Source organism: Paramisgurnus dabryanus, chromosome 1 (assembly GCF_030506205.2).
Source record: "Paramisgurnus dabryanus chromosome 1, PD_genome_1.1, whole genome shotgun sequence".
In the NCBI taxonomy this organism is placed as follows: Eukaryota; Metazoa; Chordata; class Actinopteri; order Cypriniformes; family Cobitidae; genus Paramisgurnus; species Paramisgurnus dabryanus.
Window position 1 is genome coordinate 54,467,024 of NC_133337.1, and position 16,979 is coordinate 54,484,002.

The 16,979-nt window shown below is 37.8% G+C and overlaps 1 protein-coding gene across 1 annotated transcript; it reads right to left on the minus strand.

Moving 5' to 3' along the window:
- Positions 1 to 4,989: 4,989 nt before the first annotated feature.
- Positions 4,990 to 15,137, minus strand: rab18a (RAB18A, member RAS oncogene family). The gene is made up of 7 exons (XM_065242352.2): positions 14,928 to 15,137; positions 14,585 to 14,640; positions 13,495 to 13,556; positions 12,617 to 12,689; positions 11,829 to 11,947; positions 9,736 to 9,802; positions 4,990 to 6,541 (listed from the first exon to the last, which is right to left on the minus strand). The coding sequence occupies exons 1-7, from the start codon at positions 14,993 to 14,995 to the stop codon at positions 6,372 to 6,374; spliced, it is 615 nt and encodes a 204-aa protein (XP_065098424.1). The 5' UTR covers positions 14,996 to 15,137; the 3' UTR covers positions 4,990 to 6,371.
- Positions 15,138 to 16,979: the final 1,842 nt, after the last annotated feature.

A 16,979-nucleotide genomic window follows, 5' to 3' on the forward strand; every position in this document is an offset into this window, starting at 1 on the left:
TATTAAATAATAATATGAAGGAAAAGCGAGACTTAAAAAAGCCGCATAAAGCTGTACAGTGATCAACATAACCTCAGATGTCAAAGGTACACATCCAACCTTCAGAAAAGCTAATCATCTGGTAAGAAGCAGTTATGTTTGCCGTCTATGTACTGTACTTCCAAACCTTGGCAACGATTGATTTATTGCAACAAATTTATTGCAACTGATTGTCCATATTACCACAGACATGTAGCTAATCAACATAAATACCAATCCTTCAGACTTAAGGATTTGGAAATGGATTGCAGCCAAGCAAATTGCTATTCAGACCAAAACTACAGTACACCGAAGCTTTAAAACTGGCCAAATGCAGCATTGAAACATGGTGTGAAGTACAACGAAACCATAACATTTGAGCCGCAGTTATCGTATAATATTAACGAAAGTGTTCATTTGGATTAATATACAGCAAGATGCATTAAAGTGTTTATCTAGTGTAAAATACAAAGCCACTTTTCGCAGGCCATGCGCCCACCCACAACTTCTTTAGCTGCGATCCCCCGGCCGGCACGGCAAATCAATCAGACTGATAATGAGAGAGCAGGACCAACAGCAGTGACGTCTTAAGAACTTGACACCTTATGAAACAACCACCACCGTCTCAAAATGATCTCATGCAGGACAGTGTGATGAGCCCACAGAGGTAATTGGGGGGGGCATGGTTAATGGGACATGGGTTGATGTCTTATGCAGAAATATAAAGATATAAGCCCTCTGTTTGATGCATCAGAGAGAGCGGATGATAGAAGTGAATAGAGTCCGGAAACCATAATCCACAAGTCTTCATCAATCCGTCATTAGCAGACCCACATGAAATCTCCACCCGCAACTAAACTGAAAGCGCTGCAGATACCTAAAGATTCAAACGTTTCACACATAAATAAAAATGTGATTATGTATTCTCGGCTCTTTAACACATTTCTTCATATTCAGATCTATTTCACTTAATTTCAAAAGCAGGAACATGCTCGCTTTTATTTATAAATTGCAAATGATCTTAAAATTGTACGCAGCTGAACAGTTTCATATCTCGGCTTCAAACAATGCCTAATTAATCTAATTGACATAAAAGAACAACAGTCAACAACCAAATCCTTTACGAGCGGCAAAAATGACTTATTTTCCAAAACCCTTCAGAACTTGGACAAGTAAAACTGCATATTGTTCAGACCATGATGACGTAAAAGACAATTTTTACAAATAACCGTTGCTGTTTATTTTTGCGTACGAACACTCAACATTTAAATGTGTGCGTAAGCATGCTTTATAAATGTTGCCCCTAATGTGTGAATTCAGGGCCACAGAAATTCAAACAGATTTGTACATCTAACCTGTTGAATAGATCAGCGCATTACCACTTTTCCACCAGGGCTTATGCCATAGCCGATGCCCATGTTGGACCTGGGCTGCAGTTTTCCATTCAGAAAACTCTGCGCGACTGCCAGATGCAAATCGGGCCCGAAACCTGCCTGGTCTCGAACAAGAAAACCGGCAACGTCCGCAGGCGGAGCTTGCACTATTTTAAAAGCTGCTGAGGTACAAATATTTAATCAAATGGTGTTTTTAGGGACAAAACGATGTAAAAATGTACAATTAAAAAACACTGAGCAAACTTTCAATGACACATGGTCATGTGATGCAGTTTTATCATAGTAAAAATAGGATAAAACTATTAAAACCTTTTAAATCAAATGCAGGTAAACAAAAAAAGTTCAACTATACCTAAAGCTTGACATTATAAGTAAAAATGTGTTGAAACCTCAAACAGTGAAATGTTACCAAATGAACACAACAAAGAAGACTAATGTTTATCTATTCCCTACTGAAAAATCCAGCTAAGACCAGCATAAGTGGTAGAAGCTGGTTTAATTGAGAGGCTGTTTACACTTGGCATTAACATGCATTTTCGTCGATCGGATCACAAGTGGACGACGTTAATGCCAGGTGTAAACGGTGTTCAAAACTTTTTGAGCTCGTTTACTTTCGACCACTTTCAACCACATCCAGAGGTAGTCGAAACCACTTTCGATCGGATCGCTTTGGAGTTGCGTAACGCAAATGTGGTTGAATGTGTTCGAACAGCCACACGCGACCGCCTTCTCTCCGCCCATTTATCTAATCTGAGGTATTAAACACAAGTTTTACGGCTTTTTTTGACTTCTGGCGTGAACATACGGTGAACAGCGCTATTTTTAGCCTTTCATTGATAAAACTACTGCGAGTGTTCTCCGTAGTTTCGTTTTGAAAGCGTGAAAGTTGCGCGATCCTATTTCATCAATTGCGCTGAAAATTCAGAGAAAGCTCCAACATATACACGTACAAAACACTGTGCAGCATGTATACTTGATAAACAAGCAGCGGACTCCGACATAATTTTAGTTTGCGTCCATATAAACTCATAATTACTCCCGCTCGGGTTTGATTGACAGCAGAGAGACTCGCCCACCGTCTCACGGACCACCCCCTCACAGTATTCAGGACAGATGCGGTCGAAAGTGGACAAAAGAGACAGATTTAAATACCAGGTGTAAATGTAATGTGTCTCTCTCGTCCACTTGTGATCCGATCGATGAAAACACATCTTAATACCAAGTGTAAACAGCCCCCGAGTTTCAATTGCAACAAACCACCATCATTGTGATCAGTGTTTGAATTTCATCAACTCATTTGCATTTTAAAGGACACACCCAAAACGGCAAATTTTTGCACACACCTACAAAGTGGCAATTTTAACATGCTATAATAAATTATTTATATGGTATTTTGAATTAAAACTTTACATATGTGCTCTGGGGACACCAAAGAATTATTTAACATCTTAAAAATTTGATGTCAAATGCCATGGTCCCTTTAATTCATATGACCACATTCGTAAGTTTTGGTACGATTTGCCTTGACACCTATGATGTTGAGGTTATTGGTTCGGTTTCGTTGTTGTTGTTTTTTATGAGAATCGTACGTATTAACTTCGTATGAATCGATACGAATAAGCCAACTCGTAAATATGTAAGATTTCTCATGAGATCAGGCTGACTAGCCATACTAACCAGCAAACACTAAAGCAAAGTTGTTGGTGCGCAGCATGGCTGTGGTGGTCCATCAGCTAAGACCGGCATCAAACTAACCTGAACATAAAAGCTCAAGCTGGATTTCAGCAGGTAATTATCTCCCAGTTTTTATATTATGTTATTATAATATTGCATCTGGAATATCTGCTCCTGAGCCAGTACGGGAGAAAAACACAACTCTATTTGGCAGGTAGGAGCGTTTAGGAAAGACTCTTGGGGAAATATAACTTACAAAATTACATGACTAGTGTGCATAGCCAGTCATATAAGGATAACAGTATGGACACAGCAAAGTGCTGGTGGTGTTTGATGGAGACATACTTTCTTCTAACAATTCTGAATCGTATCCAAAAAGAGCTTTCATCTAAAAAGTCATTTGTCAACGAGAATGACGCACTTCCTGGTCAAACGGCTATGAAGACATATACATAATGGAAAAACTTGGGCGATCGCTATGGTTACTGGACCCGGATATCTGTCCAAAGGCAATAATTTGGATTCATCACAACGGACAGGTGCGGAAACCATACAACGATGCCGTTTGAACACGTGAATAAGCAAACACTTCGCTCACCAAAGTATTCACACAGAAATGTAACGGGAAACGGCGAAATCGCAGAGGCCTGGTGGAGATACATTCCTGTGGTGGGTTGTATTTAACAAGAACTCACTGCTGGAAAAAGTACGAGAGAGAGTAAAACGAGAAAGAGGATTTCAGGAGCAACCTGTGCAGACAGCCAGTGGAGCATAAACAGAAATAATATTATAATGCATTTATGATAACCTCTATATTCAGCACATATTTGCATACAGCCATTAATGTGCAATAAAAGCATGCAATATCGTTTAATACATTATTGTGAATTACAGTCACTATTCAGTACACCTAAACACCTAGTACACCTGTAGTGGTGAATAGTAATAATCTATATATGCTAATATGTATAAAACAGAGACATATGATCAAAAAAATAAAACCCCAAATTACCCAAATAACAACACTAGTCCTCAGATCAACTGTAATAAACTGTATCATATGGGTGTGAATAGTCCAGAAATACACCAAATATGTGATCATTTACTTTTTTTATTCAGCTGAACACAAAAGAAGATATATTGATGAATGATGGTAAGCACACAGTTGACTGTACCCATTGACTTTCACAGTATATGAAAAATACTATGGAAATCAATGGGTACCGTCAGTGTGTACTCACTATCATTTATTAAAGGAACAAGCCCACATTTTGGGAATTTAGCTTATTCACCGTATCCCCCAGTCCATACATACTTTTCTCATCTCCGTCCGTGCTGTAACTTTGTCTGACGCAGCCCCCGCTAGCTTAGCTTAGCACAGAGACTGGAAGTGAATGGTTCCAGCTAGCATACTGCTCCAAATAAGTGACAAAATAATGCGAACATTTTCCTATTTATGTGTTGTGATTTGTATAGTCACACCGTGTACAAATAACAAAGTCATATGAGACACAGACATCTTTTAACCGTATACATACTGGAAACTATATTCTCAGAAGGCGAAGCACTGCTACTTGGGCGGAGTGATTTGCTCGCAGCACCCGAGAAGCCCCCTGGTGAGGAGCAGAGAGTTCGGTCAGAGTTGTGCTAATCACTCCGCCCAAGTACAGTAGCAGTGCTTCGCCTTCTGAGAATATAGTTCCCAGTATGTATACTTTTAAAAGATGTCTGTGTCTCATATCACCGTGTTATTGGTTCACGGTGTGACTATACAAACCACAACACATAAATAGGAAAATTTTGGCATTATTTTGTCATTTATTGGGAGCAGTATGCTAGCTGGAGCCATTCACTTCCAGTCTCTGTGCTAAGCTAAGCTAGCGAAGGCTGTGTCAGACAGAGTTACAGCACGCAAAGAGATGAGAAAGGTATGTATGGACTTATCTAACTCTGGGGGATACGGTGAATAAGCTAAATCCCCAAAATGTGGGCGTGTTCCTTTAATATATCTTATTTTGTGTTCAACAGATTAAAGATAAAATTGCATGCAACTTGTAATTACATAAACGTTCAATTGTCAATATTAATTGATCTTAAAATGACAAGGAATGCATAAACTCAGCTTTTCTTGCACACTTTCTGAAAATGTTGCCATCTAGATTTTAAGCCGTGAATAGAAGATTAAACATTTGGGACACCCTGGATTACTCTGTAAAGCAAAGACTAAGTTGCTTAAATACTCCAGAATGGTCCAGATTGGAACCTGGGGAATGTAACTTTTTACTCTGCATTACTATTAGATGTCTTAAGGTTTTCTAAATTGGTCCTTTTGTTCCATTTCTCTCGGTGTGAAAATCAGCCGTCTATAGTCACACCCTAATGACTCACTCAAAGACTTTCATTTAAACATGGACAAAACTTACATCGTCTTTTCTTTCTGTAAGACAAACTGACACTACAGTGAGTTTAACACTGTTGATGATGCTTTAGGTGAAACATTTCATCCAACTTCAAGTAGTTATAAAGGAAAAAAGCCGTCTTTTTTTCTATTCTCTTCTTATTTTCCCCCTTTTTATAGATACAATAGAGAGTCATGGTGCCAATCTGTTTGATTTGTAAACCCTTTAAAAACATGTTTTTAAGTGGGCGGTCCAAGTCAATAAAAGCAGTAAAGCTCAGATCCAAAACCATGGTAACTCTATTATTCCGTAAAGTGAGAGAGGACCGATGTGGAGCACGGGGTGAAAACACAGAGATAGAAGTGAATTGAACACAGATTCCTGTAGCGGGATAGAAAAGTGAATTAACGTCAGTGACTGACAAGAAGAGTAAGTGGAATCCAGAGATGGGCTGATAGTGAACGAACACACACCGCAGACATCAAGCGAGGGCATGTTGATGGAAATCTGTGTTGTACTGAGATCTCATTCCAGGAGTTTGAAAGGTTGAGTTGGGCCGATGACTGTTTACCTCTCCACAAATAAGAAACACAGGCACTGGGACGTAACAAAGTAAAACACTATAAACTGAACCAACCGAACTGGGATGTAATTAAGTTTCAACTTTTTTGTAAATATTAAGCATGTCCTGAATTGGAAAGGGCTCCTCTTGAAGTTTATCTGCTGTCCCAGAGATCACATTAAAATGAATACTGATAAACGATCACAACTGTCCAGGTAATATAACTTTTTCCTTATGGTCACTTGTATGGGCGCTTGCATAGGTACATAAACTAAAGAGGTTTATGTATCCTTTGTTTGGAAGCTAACTTGCATTGTTTGAATGCTAGAGAAGTGAGCAGTATGCTCCACAGCCTCCATCAGTTTGAGAGAGTTCAGATAGTTGGACTCCTCTGGTCTTGTGTGTACTCTCCCATAAGCCTGGACTCTGCAGGATCTTCTCCACCAGCTCCTCAAAGGCACACTGAACTCCATCCCTCGTCTTAGCACTGGCCTCTGAGTAAAGAGTAAGAGAGAAAGATAGAGACTACGTTATGTTTATACAACATTTTAAATGAAAAACAGGCAACTTTTCGAGAGTTTTGGCTGTTCGTTACCACAACAATGGCGTTTTAAGGTCCTGTCCTGAAAGTGCAAGTTTTTGAAAACGACACCATTATTGTTTCATCTCATTTTCCAGCTCTCCTTTTACAATTTTGGTACTGTAGGACTATTTTTGGGCGCTGCGTAATATCATTGCGCCTGCTGCACCCATGGTACGGCAGCAAAGTCCTTGATTATTAGCCGGAATGACAGTATCCGGTTGTTAAGTCTGACGTCATGCACAACTTTCGGGTACACCGGCTCACAGATGTCATAGAGAAATAACATAAAAATCACAGATATAATACACTCGTATCATAATGAAAAACAACCAAAAACACCCGATCCTAATTTTTATCTCCATAACAAAATCCGAGATGACCACACATGGATTTATGGATGTGGATTTTTTTATGAATTATTAATATATTGCTGTCTTTGATTCTGGGAGCCTGAGACTGCAGTTTACACATGGGTTTATAACATTTTCGCTTAAATGTGTGCTACGAATAAATAGTGGTCATAAATGGCTGTTTAAATGTGGTGGCTTAGAGCTGGAAACGGTATTCCTTGCGTCATGACTTAACAAACGGATAATGTGAGCCTGGAGACTGCAGTGTACAGTAAGTTTATACGATTTTCACTTAAATGTGTGATATGAATAAATAGTGCTCATAATCGGCTGTTTTAATAATATCCTCTTTTGAAACGAGTGGAGGTTTGGACCCGGAAACAGTATTCCTTACATCATCACTTAACAACCGGATAGTTCCTAACCATATCGGCCTGGAAAATCACAACTTTTAATATTCTGTCGGTCTTAGTACACGATGTAACTACAGAGTCAAGTTTTAAATAGAAAAAATATCAAAACGCTTTTGTTATTTTATGCGCGATGCTAATGGTCTAATCAGATTCAATGGATTATGCTAAGCTATGCTAAAAGTGATACCGCCAGACCTGGAGATCAGCTGAATGGATTCCAAAATTATAAAAATCAAATGTTAAACTCTAGATGAGCTGGTAAAGGAGCATATTTTCAAAAATGTGTAGTCTTCAAAAATGTTCAGTCTACAGGAATGTGTGAGTAATTGAAAACCATAACAACAATGACAGCCATGGGTTTGTGTTTGTGCTGCTCAAGATACGGAGTTTATTAATTAGTCGCCATTAAACGGAAGTAGCGATTGTCTTATTTTTCTCGTGGTGATGTATGAGTGAAACTGCTTCTGAAATTTAAAAAAAAAGAAGGGCTGGAATTCAGCCACCGACGGATTGGATCGATTTTTCTATTTGCTAATCGCTGCGATCTTCTCCTGGGCCCCGCCCACCTGCCATACAATATATGACCGGAAGTAATGAGAGATTGTTTCGAGGAGGGGTGGAGATTTGCATTTTTTATTAAAGATTATGAAGGCACGTTAATTTATAATAATGAATAATGAAGCTCACAGATAAATAAAAATAAATAAATAAATACCACAATATTCCCAAAACAAATGACAGTTTTTCAATTCAATTTCATTGCGACTTTAATGCTTCTCAAACAAAGCTTACAAAATTCTGCAGCTATATAGTCGAGGTAATAACAAATCAACCTCATTGTCAAACTGTTGATGGTTTGACTGTTTGTATTAACCCCTCTGTTGTTACTTTTTATTACAAAGTAACATAAAACATAATACAGCGTTTTTAGTTATTTTTCAAAACGTACAAACAGGGATTGTTTTGACAATGTTATGGTTGTATAAACACAACCGATGTTGGTTAAAGTAAACCACACATAGCAACATAAACTTTAATGTGTGTGAGAAAAACATGGTTGTAAATCAAAATCAACCAAGAATGTGCATGTTAAGTACGTTTCTAGCCCAAAAGTACATGTACAGTGCAGTATCCCCAGCCCAGGCCTAAGTATAGTTTTACGCACATGCCAGGGTCAGCATACAGTACTATTACCAGAATAGTATTTACATGCACTGCCATATTTTTGTAAGCACATACATTGTATGCACAGGTCGCACATTTCATTTTTTGCGGTGAGGTTGCAAACGCGTGCAAGCTACATCGACATTGTAGGCCAATATGAGAGGTTGTGCAAAGAGGTCAGGAAGTACCCTCATTTATACAACTGTACCATGAAAGTGTACAACGATGTTTACAAAAGTTTTAACTCACGTCATCAACCCTTCAGACCTATTTAACAGCTGCATACGGCCCCTGTAGGCCAGGAGAGGTATAGCGTGCTTCGATGCCTATGTACGCCGTGCATTCGACTGGGTGTGTATGCTGGCATGTGTGTAATATTATATAAAAATTAACTATATTCCCAGCTTTAAATCTCAAATCTAAATGCAATCGGGAAGTCTTATTGCACCATACAGAAGAAAATATGTCAGCACAGTACGCCGTAAAGACGAAGACCCTTTGTTCACTGAAAGTATCCATATGGTGCACGAAACACTTGGCCTTGAATATTAAGCGGTACGTAGCGAAGGAAAAAGAAATAGGAAATATAAAATCTGAAGAAAGTAAAAGAGCAGCGTTGGCCTGTGCAGTGCAGGCTGTAGCCATGACGTCCATCTGCTGATTTCATTTGGTGTGAGGACTTTGTGGCTAATTCAGACAGATGGCTGCTTACATATCCACTCATGAGGCATGTCACATGACTTACAAACCAAACCCACAGCGCAGAAGAACGCAGGATGTCACCCGCAAATACATATACAGGACTGTTACTTTTACTCAACCACAAATGAGAAATAAATTAGAACCATTGTAAAGACTGACTCTTGTCAAAATAAATAAATGTTCGACTTGTATAAATAATCCATCTCAATTAAATAACATAATCATTGTTTTAGCAAATGGGCCCGAGTGTTTAAAAATAGTAGCTTGTGCGTATCATGGCAGCAGAATAAACTAGCTTACGTCAAAAGTCAGATTTTTTTCCATGCGTTGAAGGTGATGAGTCTTAAAATATAATTTAAACTAAAGTCAAATTAAAATGTATTCTTACAGTACAGTATTTCTTTGTCATGTGTTATCAAGCAGAATAATGAGGGATTATGTTATTCTATATAGAGAACAAGCAAATGCTAATTTACCTATAAACAGCATTGAATGTTTCCTAGCAAATTTCAAGCCCTCATCTCGCTCGAGCTGACGATCTTCCTGCACAAAAAGAGAGAAAATGTCTTCAAGTGAGTGTCCCAAGAAACAGTTATAAGACAATCAGACACTGCGTCAGAGGATCAAACCCTTTACAAGCTCATCATAAGTGAATGGTTACATTACAGTATAATTACATTGTAAACTACTTACAAAAGTAGTAATCAAACTACTTGAAGCTACTTAAGAGGAGAAATGATTTAAAGGTGCAATGTGGGACGTTTAAAAGGATCTCTTGACAGAAATGCAATATAATATGAATAACTATATTATCAGTGCCGTATAAAGACCTTACAAAATGAATGGTACTGTTTTTATTAACTTAGAATGAGCTATTTTTATCTATGCCGTGTGCCTCCTTACATGGAAGTCGCCACTTAATGGACAAACTTCTGTAAATCGCATTTTGTCACAACGTCATCTCAGATGATGACGTGTTTTTCCTGTGGCGACTATTGTAGCTTCACTAAAAGGATGGGTGAGCTTTGGACTGAGCCGTTGGTTGCAATTCACAGTCTCGCCACTAGATGCCGCTAAAAGTCCCATAGTGAACCTTTAAAGGAGACATTTCGCAAGACCTTTTTTACATGTCAAATAAATCTTTAGTGCTACCAAAGTATGTATGTGAAGTTTAAGCTCAAAATACCATATAGATAATTTTTTACAGCATGTTAAAATTGCCACTTTGTAGGTGTGAGCAATAATGTGCCGTTTTTTTGGGTATTTTCTTTTAACTCTTTCCCCGCCATTGACAAGATAACTCGGCAATTACAAGAAAAACGCTTCCCTGCCAATGACGAGAAATTTCGGCTTTCCGCAAAACGCTATTATTCACCAGGTGGACTTCCGCAACTTATACAACCCGGAAGTAGCACCTCACGTGAAAGAGAGAGAACTCCGTGTATGTTTTAAAGATCGCTCTGCATCTGATCTCTATCAAAAGTCCTTCACAAAAATGAAATTATTATTGCTCAAAATGTGGTGTTTTTGAAAAAACCTACCCATATTTGAGAGGTGATAAAAAGGACTAATGGCAGGATGAAACATTTTTATTTTTTTGAAAGCAGAGGGTCTGTTCTTTTTTTGATATATTGTTTGTTTATATATTTAAAGAAGAAAAATTTCTTCTTCTTAAACTTTTGTGAAAATCATGAAAAATGCTGGCGCTGGCTGGCAACTTTTTTTTAAAATGCTGGCGGTGAAAGAGTTAATTGCAAATGAGCTGATCTCTGCACTAAATGTGGCGTGGTTGGATAGTGCAGGTTAAGAGGTGGTATTATCCCTTTCTGACATCACAAGGGAACCAAAACTTCAATGACCTATTTTTTCACATGCTTGCAGAGAATAGTTTACCAAAACTAAGTTGCTCTTTTTCACATTTTCTATGTTGATACAAGCACTTGGGACCCAATCATAGCACTTAAACATGGAAAAAGTCAGATTTTCATAATATGTCTGCTTTAAATACTCACATGACACCATAATTAAACTTGGTAATTCTACCATGAAGGGTGAAGAGTTTTACAATAAAGTTAAACAAATACATTAAACTATAATACACTATTGTGGATTAACATCGTAAGAAATATATAAGCAAAAAACCTTACAAGCATGACTCAAAACAGTAACTGTTTTGTCAATCAGATTTATGGTTTTATGAAACATCTGAAAGAACCAATTTACAAGAATGAATAAAATTTTCCAATGTTTCATATGAGACAGAGAAAGGGCAGTCATTGAAGCAGAGATTGGGCATTTCATTATTGTTTTTGCTCAGGCTGAACTCACAATAAAATGTGACATAAAAATCTAAATAAATAAATGTTCGACTTCTATAAATAATCCATCTCAATGGGAAAATCTGCAATGTAGCGTGGTGCTCTATCGATACTTAGCTTGAAAATGTATTCATTTGTTCATACACATTTTCCATTCCCACATAAACACTGTATTAAACCATTCAGTACTGTTATTGTGCAGACAGGACAGTGTTGAGAAACTGAAATAGCAAAGTGAACACCGATCTTACCTTATCTTTTTTGTTTCCCACCAGCATCTTTACAAGGTCATTTCTTGTACAGTATGTATCCAGTTCAGTCAACCAGTTGTCCAGCTTGGCAAAAGTCTCTCGCCTTGTGACGTCATATACTGGAAAGACACAAAAAGAGATGTTTAACTTTTAAAAATATATAAGTATTTGCTTTTTACTTAAACATTTTATTAAAAATAGTTTTGCATGTGCGTAACTGTCCTTGACACACAACACATACACAAAGCTTATCGATTCAAGGCCCATGAGAATGACTCATCATCAAAAACAAGAGAGGATTAACAAAAATTTTTATGGTTGATTATTTCCTGTGAGCATTTTGTTTTATTATGCTTTTTTATATATTAAAAAATATATTTCCCAATAAGCTCTGGTTTGCTTTTTTGCCACATTATTTTGTCACATAAATACCTTCAACTTTGTTTTTTTCCACTTTGTACCATACTCCTCATATTTTAGTGGTTTAATCGAACCTGAGAGGTCATTAAATATTGCACAAATTTCTGGAGTTCACTTTTTGCCACTACTGACTATGAAGTCAACATAACGTGATGGATTTTTCAGGAAGGCAAAAGCTGAAATCAAATCATTTGTACCATTTCATCACATTAGAAAATGTTCCAGGTTACTATAACATTGTGTAAGACATTGTGCTACACTATAGTATTTACATAAACAGCTTGGTTTAACAAGACCCTGAAGTGTTTTTATGGCAATGTGGTAACACAGATGTGAAAACCAGTTTTGTTTGTACTTTACTTACTCACCTAGTATAACACCCTGAGCTCCTCTGTAGTAACTGGGTGTCAAAGTTCGAAAACGTTCCTGTCCTGCTGTGTCCTGTAGACACAAAATAAAGTCGGTCTTTACATGTGGATGTTACACACTTTACTTAAAATGTTGTTAAAAATAAATAATAATGATAGTGGTGTAGTGATGCCTGGAGAAGTGGGTATACTCTTTAAAGGCGGGGTGCACGATTTTTGAAAAAAAAAAAACGCTTTAGAAAAGGGAGTTGGGCTGAGTACCAAAACACACTTGTAGCCAATCAGCAGTAAGGGGCGTGTCTACTAACCAACATCGTTGCCTAGGTTGCATATGTGTGGGGCGGTCCAGATTCTATTAGGGTAGGGCGTGTTTGTTAATTCCCCGCCCCAATTTTGTTCACGGCTCGACTAAGGTTGAACACCCTGTGATACCAAAATGGGCTAGTATTGTCACCGCTGCTTGACTTCTCAGCATAAATATCATTATGAAATGAATATTTTATATTTAGAAGTGGGAATACCCTATGCCATCTAATAAAGAATACTCTGTATACCTTTCTATCACTGAATAATGGATATTATGATTTACCAATGCATGCACTCAAACAGAATGACCTTGTTTTGGAGGAAAATAGTTAAAAGGATCAACACTGCCATCTTCTGGTGTCTTTTCATAGAGACATTGGCTTGCATGCATGTTGCAAAGGTGACATATTTCTCATGCAATGTAATGTCTAAACTATTACACAAAACCCTTTGAGACTTATAAGTTAAACTAACTAACTAAAATCTCAAAAAATGCCATAAAACCAAAACACAAAACAATCCTGCTCTAAACCAAACTTGCAAGGAAGTGGGAGAAACATCAGACTTCTCACCCAAATTGCTAGCTTTGCTTTGTTTCCATCCACAGTGAGGGTCTTCACTTTAAAATCTACACCTTAATGGGAAATAAATAATGCGTTTAGTACATATAATAAAACAATACAAACCTTAATTATGCTTAATTAGTTTTTTATTTTTTATTATTTTATAAACAGGGTTTAAAAGTGATATTTGGAAATACATTCTAGATGTTTTTTATGATTAATATGGTAAAACCATACATATGAGACAAATTACATTTTTAAGGGATTTGTCAGGCAACAAGCCCAGAGTGCCTAAAGTTAGAAATGCCTGAGTTTACAACTAAACTGGGAATTGTGGGTTTATAACATGCAGATAAATTCAAAAATAGGATGACTCAACCACCTGTCTCATCACTCCACAAAGCCACATCACTTACAAACATAAATGATTTACGTTAATAAAAAATGATGTACAAATAGCATTTGTAAAGATGACAGAGGAAGACGTGGGCAATAAATCTCTCAGCACGATCTGGAGGCACAGACCATTCCTCAGTTTCAGTACAGCACTGACAGATTTACAAGTGGAGGCCAATGAAGGAGATCTGGCCTTGTTTGATTTGGAATTGGGGGCTGAGAAATAAATATGGCCGGTACATAAACTCTGAGTGTACATGTCCACTTTAAGTGTATAAGGAGAAATTTTGCCTGTGATCTCCATATGATGGCAACTACTTTGGCAGCTGATGGTTTATCACTATAAAAAAATCATTAGCTCATAAAAATAAGCAAATAAATCATTGATTTCAACTGCAAAGACATTAGTTAAACATGATTTGATATATAAACAGAATATTTATTGTTTATTCTTTCAGTGTCTAGAATGGCAGCCAAACTCTTTTTAAATAAGACCAGCACTATAGCAGCAAGTGTGTATGATCATATTGTACAGTCTTAAGAGATGCTTATTTTTTTTCATACATTAGGCACAATTTTGCCAAATTACGGAACCATAAAACACAGAATTGTTTGCGAAAGCAGTCTGTAGATTTTAGGTAGCTGTTGAGGTGTCTATGATAGACAAAACACATTAATACCACACTTGGTTATCCAGACTTACCAATAGTTGCACCAATTTCTGGATCAAATGTATCATCTGTAAATCTTAACAGAAGACTGAGAGAGAGGATTACAAAACAATGAAAAACTGCCCTTTCTACAAGGGGAATGTACTTTTTTTTATTTTAACATTTCTTATGTTGCCACGTGAGCTGATAGCATTACTACTTACTGTGTGATATATTTTGAATATAATAATGATTATTAATAAAGACATCAAAACAAACAATGAATAAAACACATTTAGTGGCTTATAACTAGAGTATGCTTTTTTAAAAAGCTGTCTCAGCGTATGTTGTTGTCGTTTCATAAGATGGCATTTAAAAACTTTAGTGTCATCATACCTTGATTTCCCCACTCCACTTTCTCCGATGATCAATATTTTCAAAGTGGTAAGAGTATCCTCATTCATCTTTACGTAGTGATGTCACTATGTGCAAATATTGACTGGAAATTAAAAATGTAAACAAACATAGACTGGAAAGTATCGAGGTGTAGACGTTTCGCTCTTCTTCTGTGAAAACTCTTGCTCGTGATAAACAAGTGAACATACTGCAGTTCTGCCCTCTAGCGGTTCATACAGGGGTTTTGCAGGCACTTTATGCGGCGCAACAAGAATCAACATGCGGATGACGTCAAAGTACCGCGAGAGCGATTCGAAATAATACGGAGGAAATCGCTCTCGTGGAACTTTGACGTCATCCGGCTGTCGGTTCTTGCGGCGCCGCATGAAGTCGAACAAGTCTAATATTTATATTTTTTGATAAACTTCTTTGTTACGTATTAAAAAAAAAATAGGGTTCTAAACCAAACATTTTTTTTGTAAGGATCTTAAGTATAGAATCCTTACAAAAACAAAAAAGTTTAGACAAAAGCCCTCAAAACGGTTTCATTAAGACCTTTATTTGTCTGTAAATTTTGCCAGGTTTACACCCGGCATCGTGTTTGTATTTTATTAAAGTTATTAATAACGTTTAATTTTGATGATACTGAACCCAGAGGCGTCATGCCCATTCAAACTGAGGGGGCACCTGCCCCCTTGGTTTTTTTGAGCCAATGGATTTTGCATCCAACCTCTAAATCAAATAAGCGTCCATTAATCTGTTATTTGACTTTTAATCTGTTAATATGCACAATATTATACATTCTGTGCTGCATCCTTGTCACTTTTCGGAGATTTTCGCCGTTTTGATAGTGTTCTGATCATGTTACATTACTTTTATTCTGGCGGCAGCTGGCGCTGCAGTCAGAGCGCAGCCGCAGACGTCATCAGTGTCTGGGCGCGCTCACGAGCTCTCTGCTGTTGCTGGCTTGCTGCTGCATTTGGCTATCTGAGGAATTAAAACGTGTTAGAAACGCTCACAACATTTCCAAACCCCAGTACGGTAATGTGCAGTTAACCTTCTCTGGCAGCGATTTTTGTGTGAGCATATCAGTGAACGGTTTCCGGTTTGTGACGTCACGCTGAACAGATCGTGCATCGTAGCTCCGTCGAGTTCATCATCTAAAAGCTTTTTTTTTTACCATCTTATTCCTATTTATATAATATAACTTATTAGTTTTACATAGGAATACTTTACCGTGACGATTATTGAGCAGTACTACCACGTGAAACTATTTATCACTAATAAACACCCAGTGTTGTTAGCATATAGCCCGCTAGCATCCACACGGTGGAGGCTGAAGCTAGCATTTTCCGATCTAATGGCGGATTCATCTGATATATGCTTTTCTGACCTATCCTCACCTGAGCGGGAAGCTGTGGAGGAGTTGTTTCCCGGTTTTAGCAGATCCAAGGCGAGGTACAGCGCCCACTTCACCCTGCCTTCCGACGTCCACAAGCGAGCAACAAACATGCATTCCACGCGATGCAGCTTCACGGACCGTGAACGACATGAAAGCGATCGGGAAGCTGTGGAGGAACCGCTGACAGGTGTTGTGCCGAAAACGTACCCCCTGCCAGAATCTGACTCCCCCTCGCGAGCACGCGCTTGACGCCAATCGATGATTCTGGTGCGATTGGTTTATTTACGTCTGTCTGAAAATATGTTTAAAATCATTGTTTTCCTTAAATCTTGGCAAAAATTGATCGAAGGATTAGACAGTGTGTGAAATACTATCTGTTTTAATGACGACTAAACTCAGTGTAGGTAAACATCTTGTTTAAGTTACTTATATTTTACATCTGAACTGTTGCTCTGCTTTAACATTTGTGACTAGCGTTGATTGCAGGCTGCTGTTCCGTGCATTTGTACGGTGTGTTTTGTACTGTGATTTATATAAGTGGGCTGCGTGTTCAGGGGGTAAATTATAAGTAAAGTCTCTAAACTTATTTGACGTTCGCTCTTAATAATTAATTTGCGATGTTGTTGTATTATATCAACTCGTCATTACAC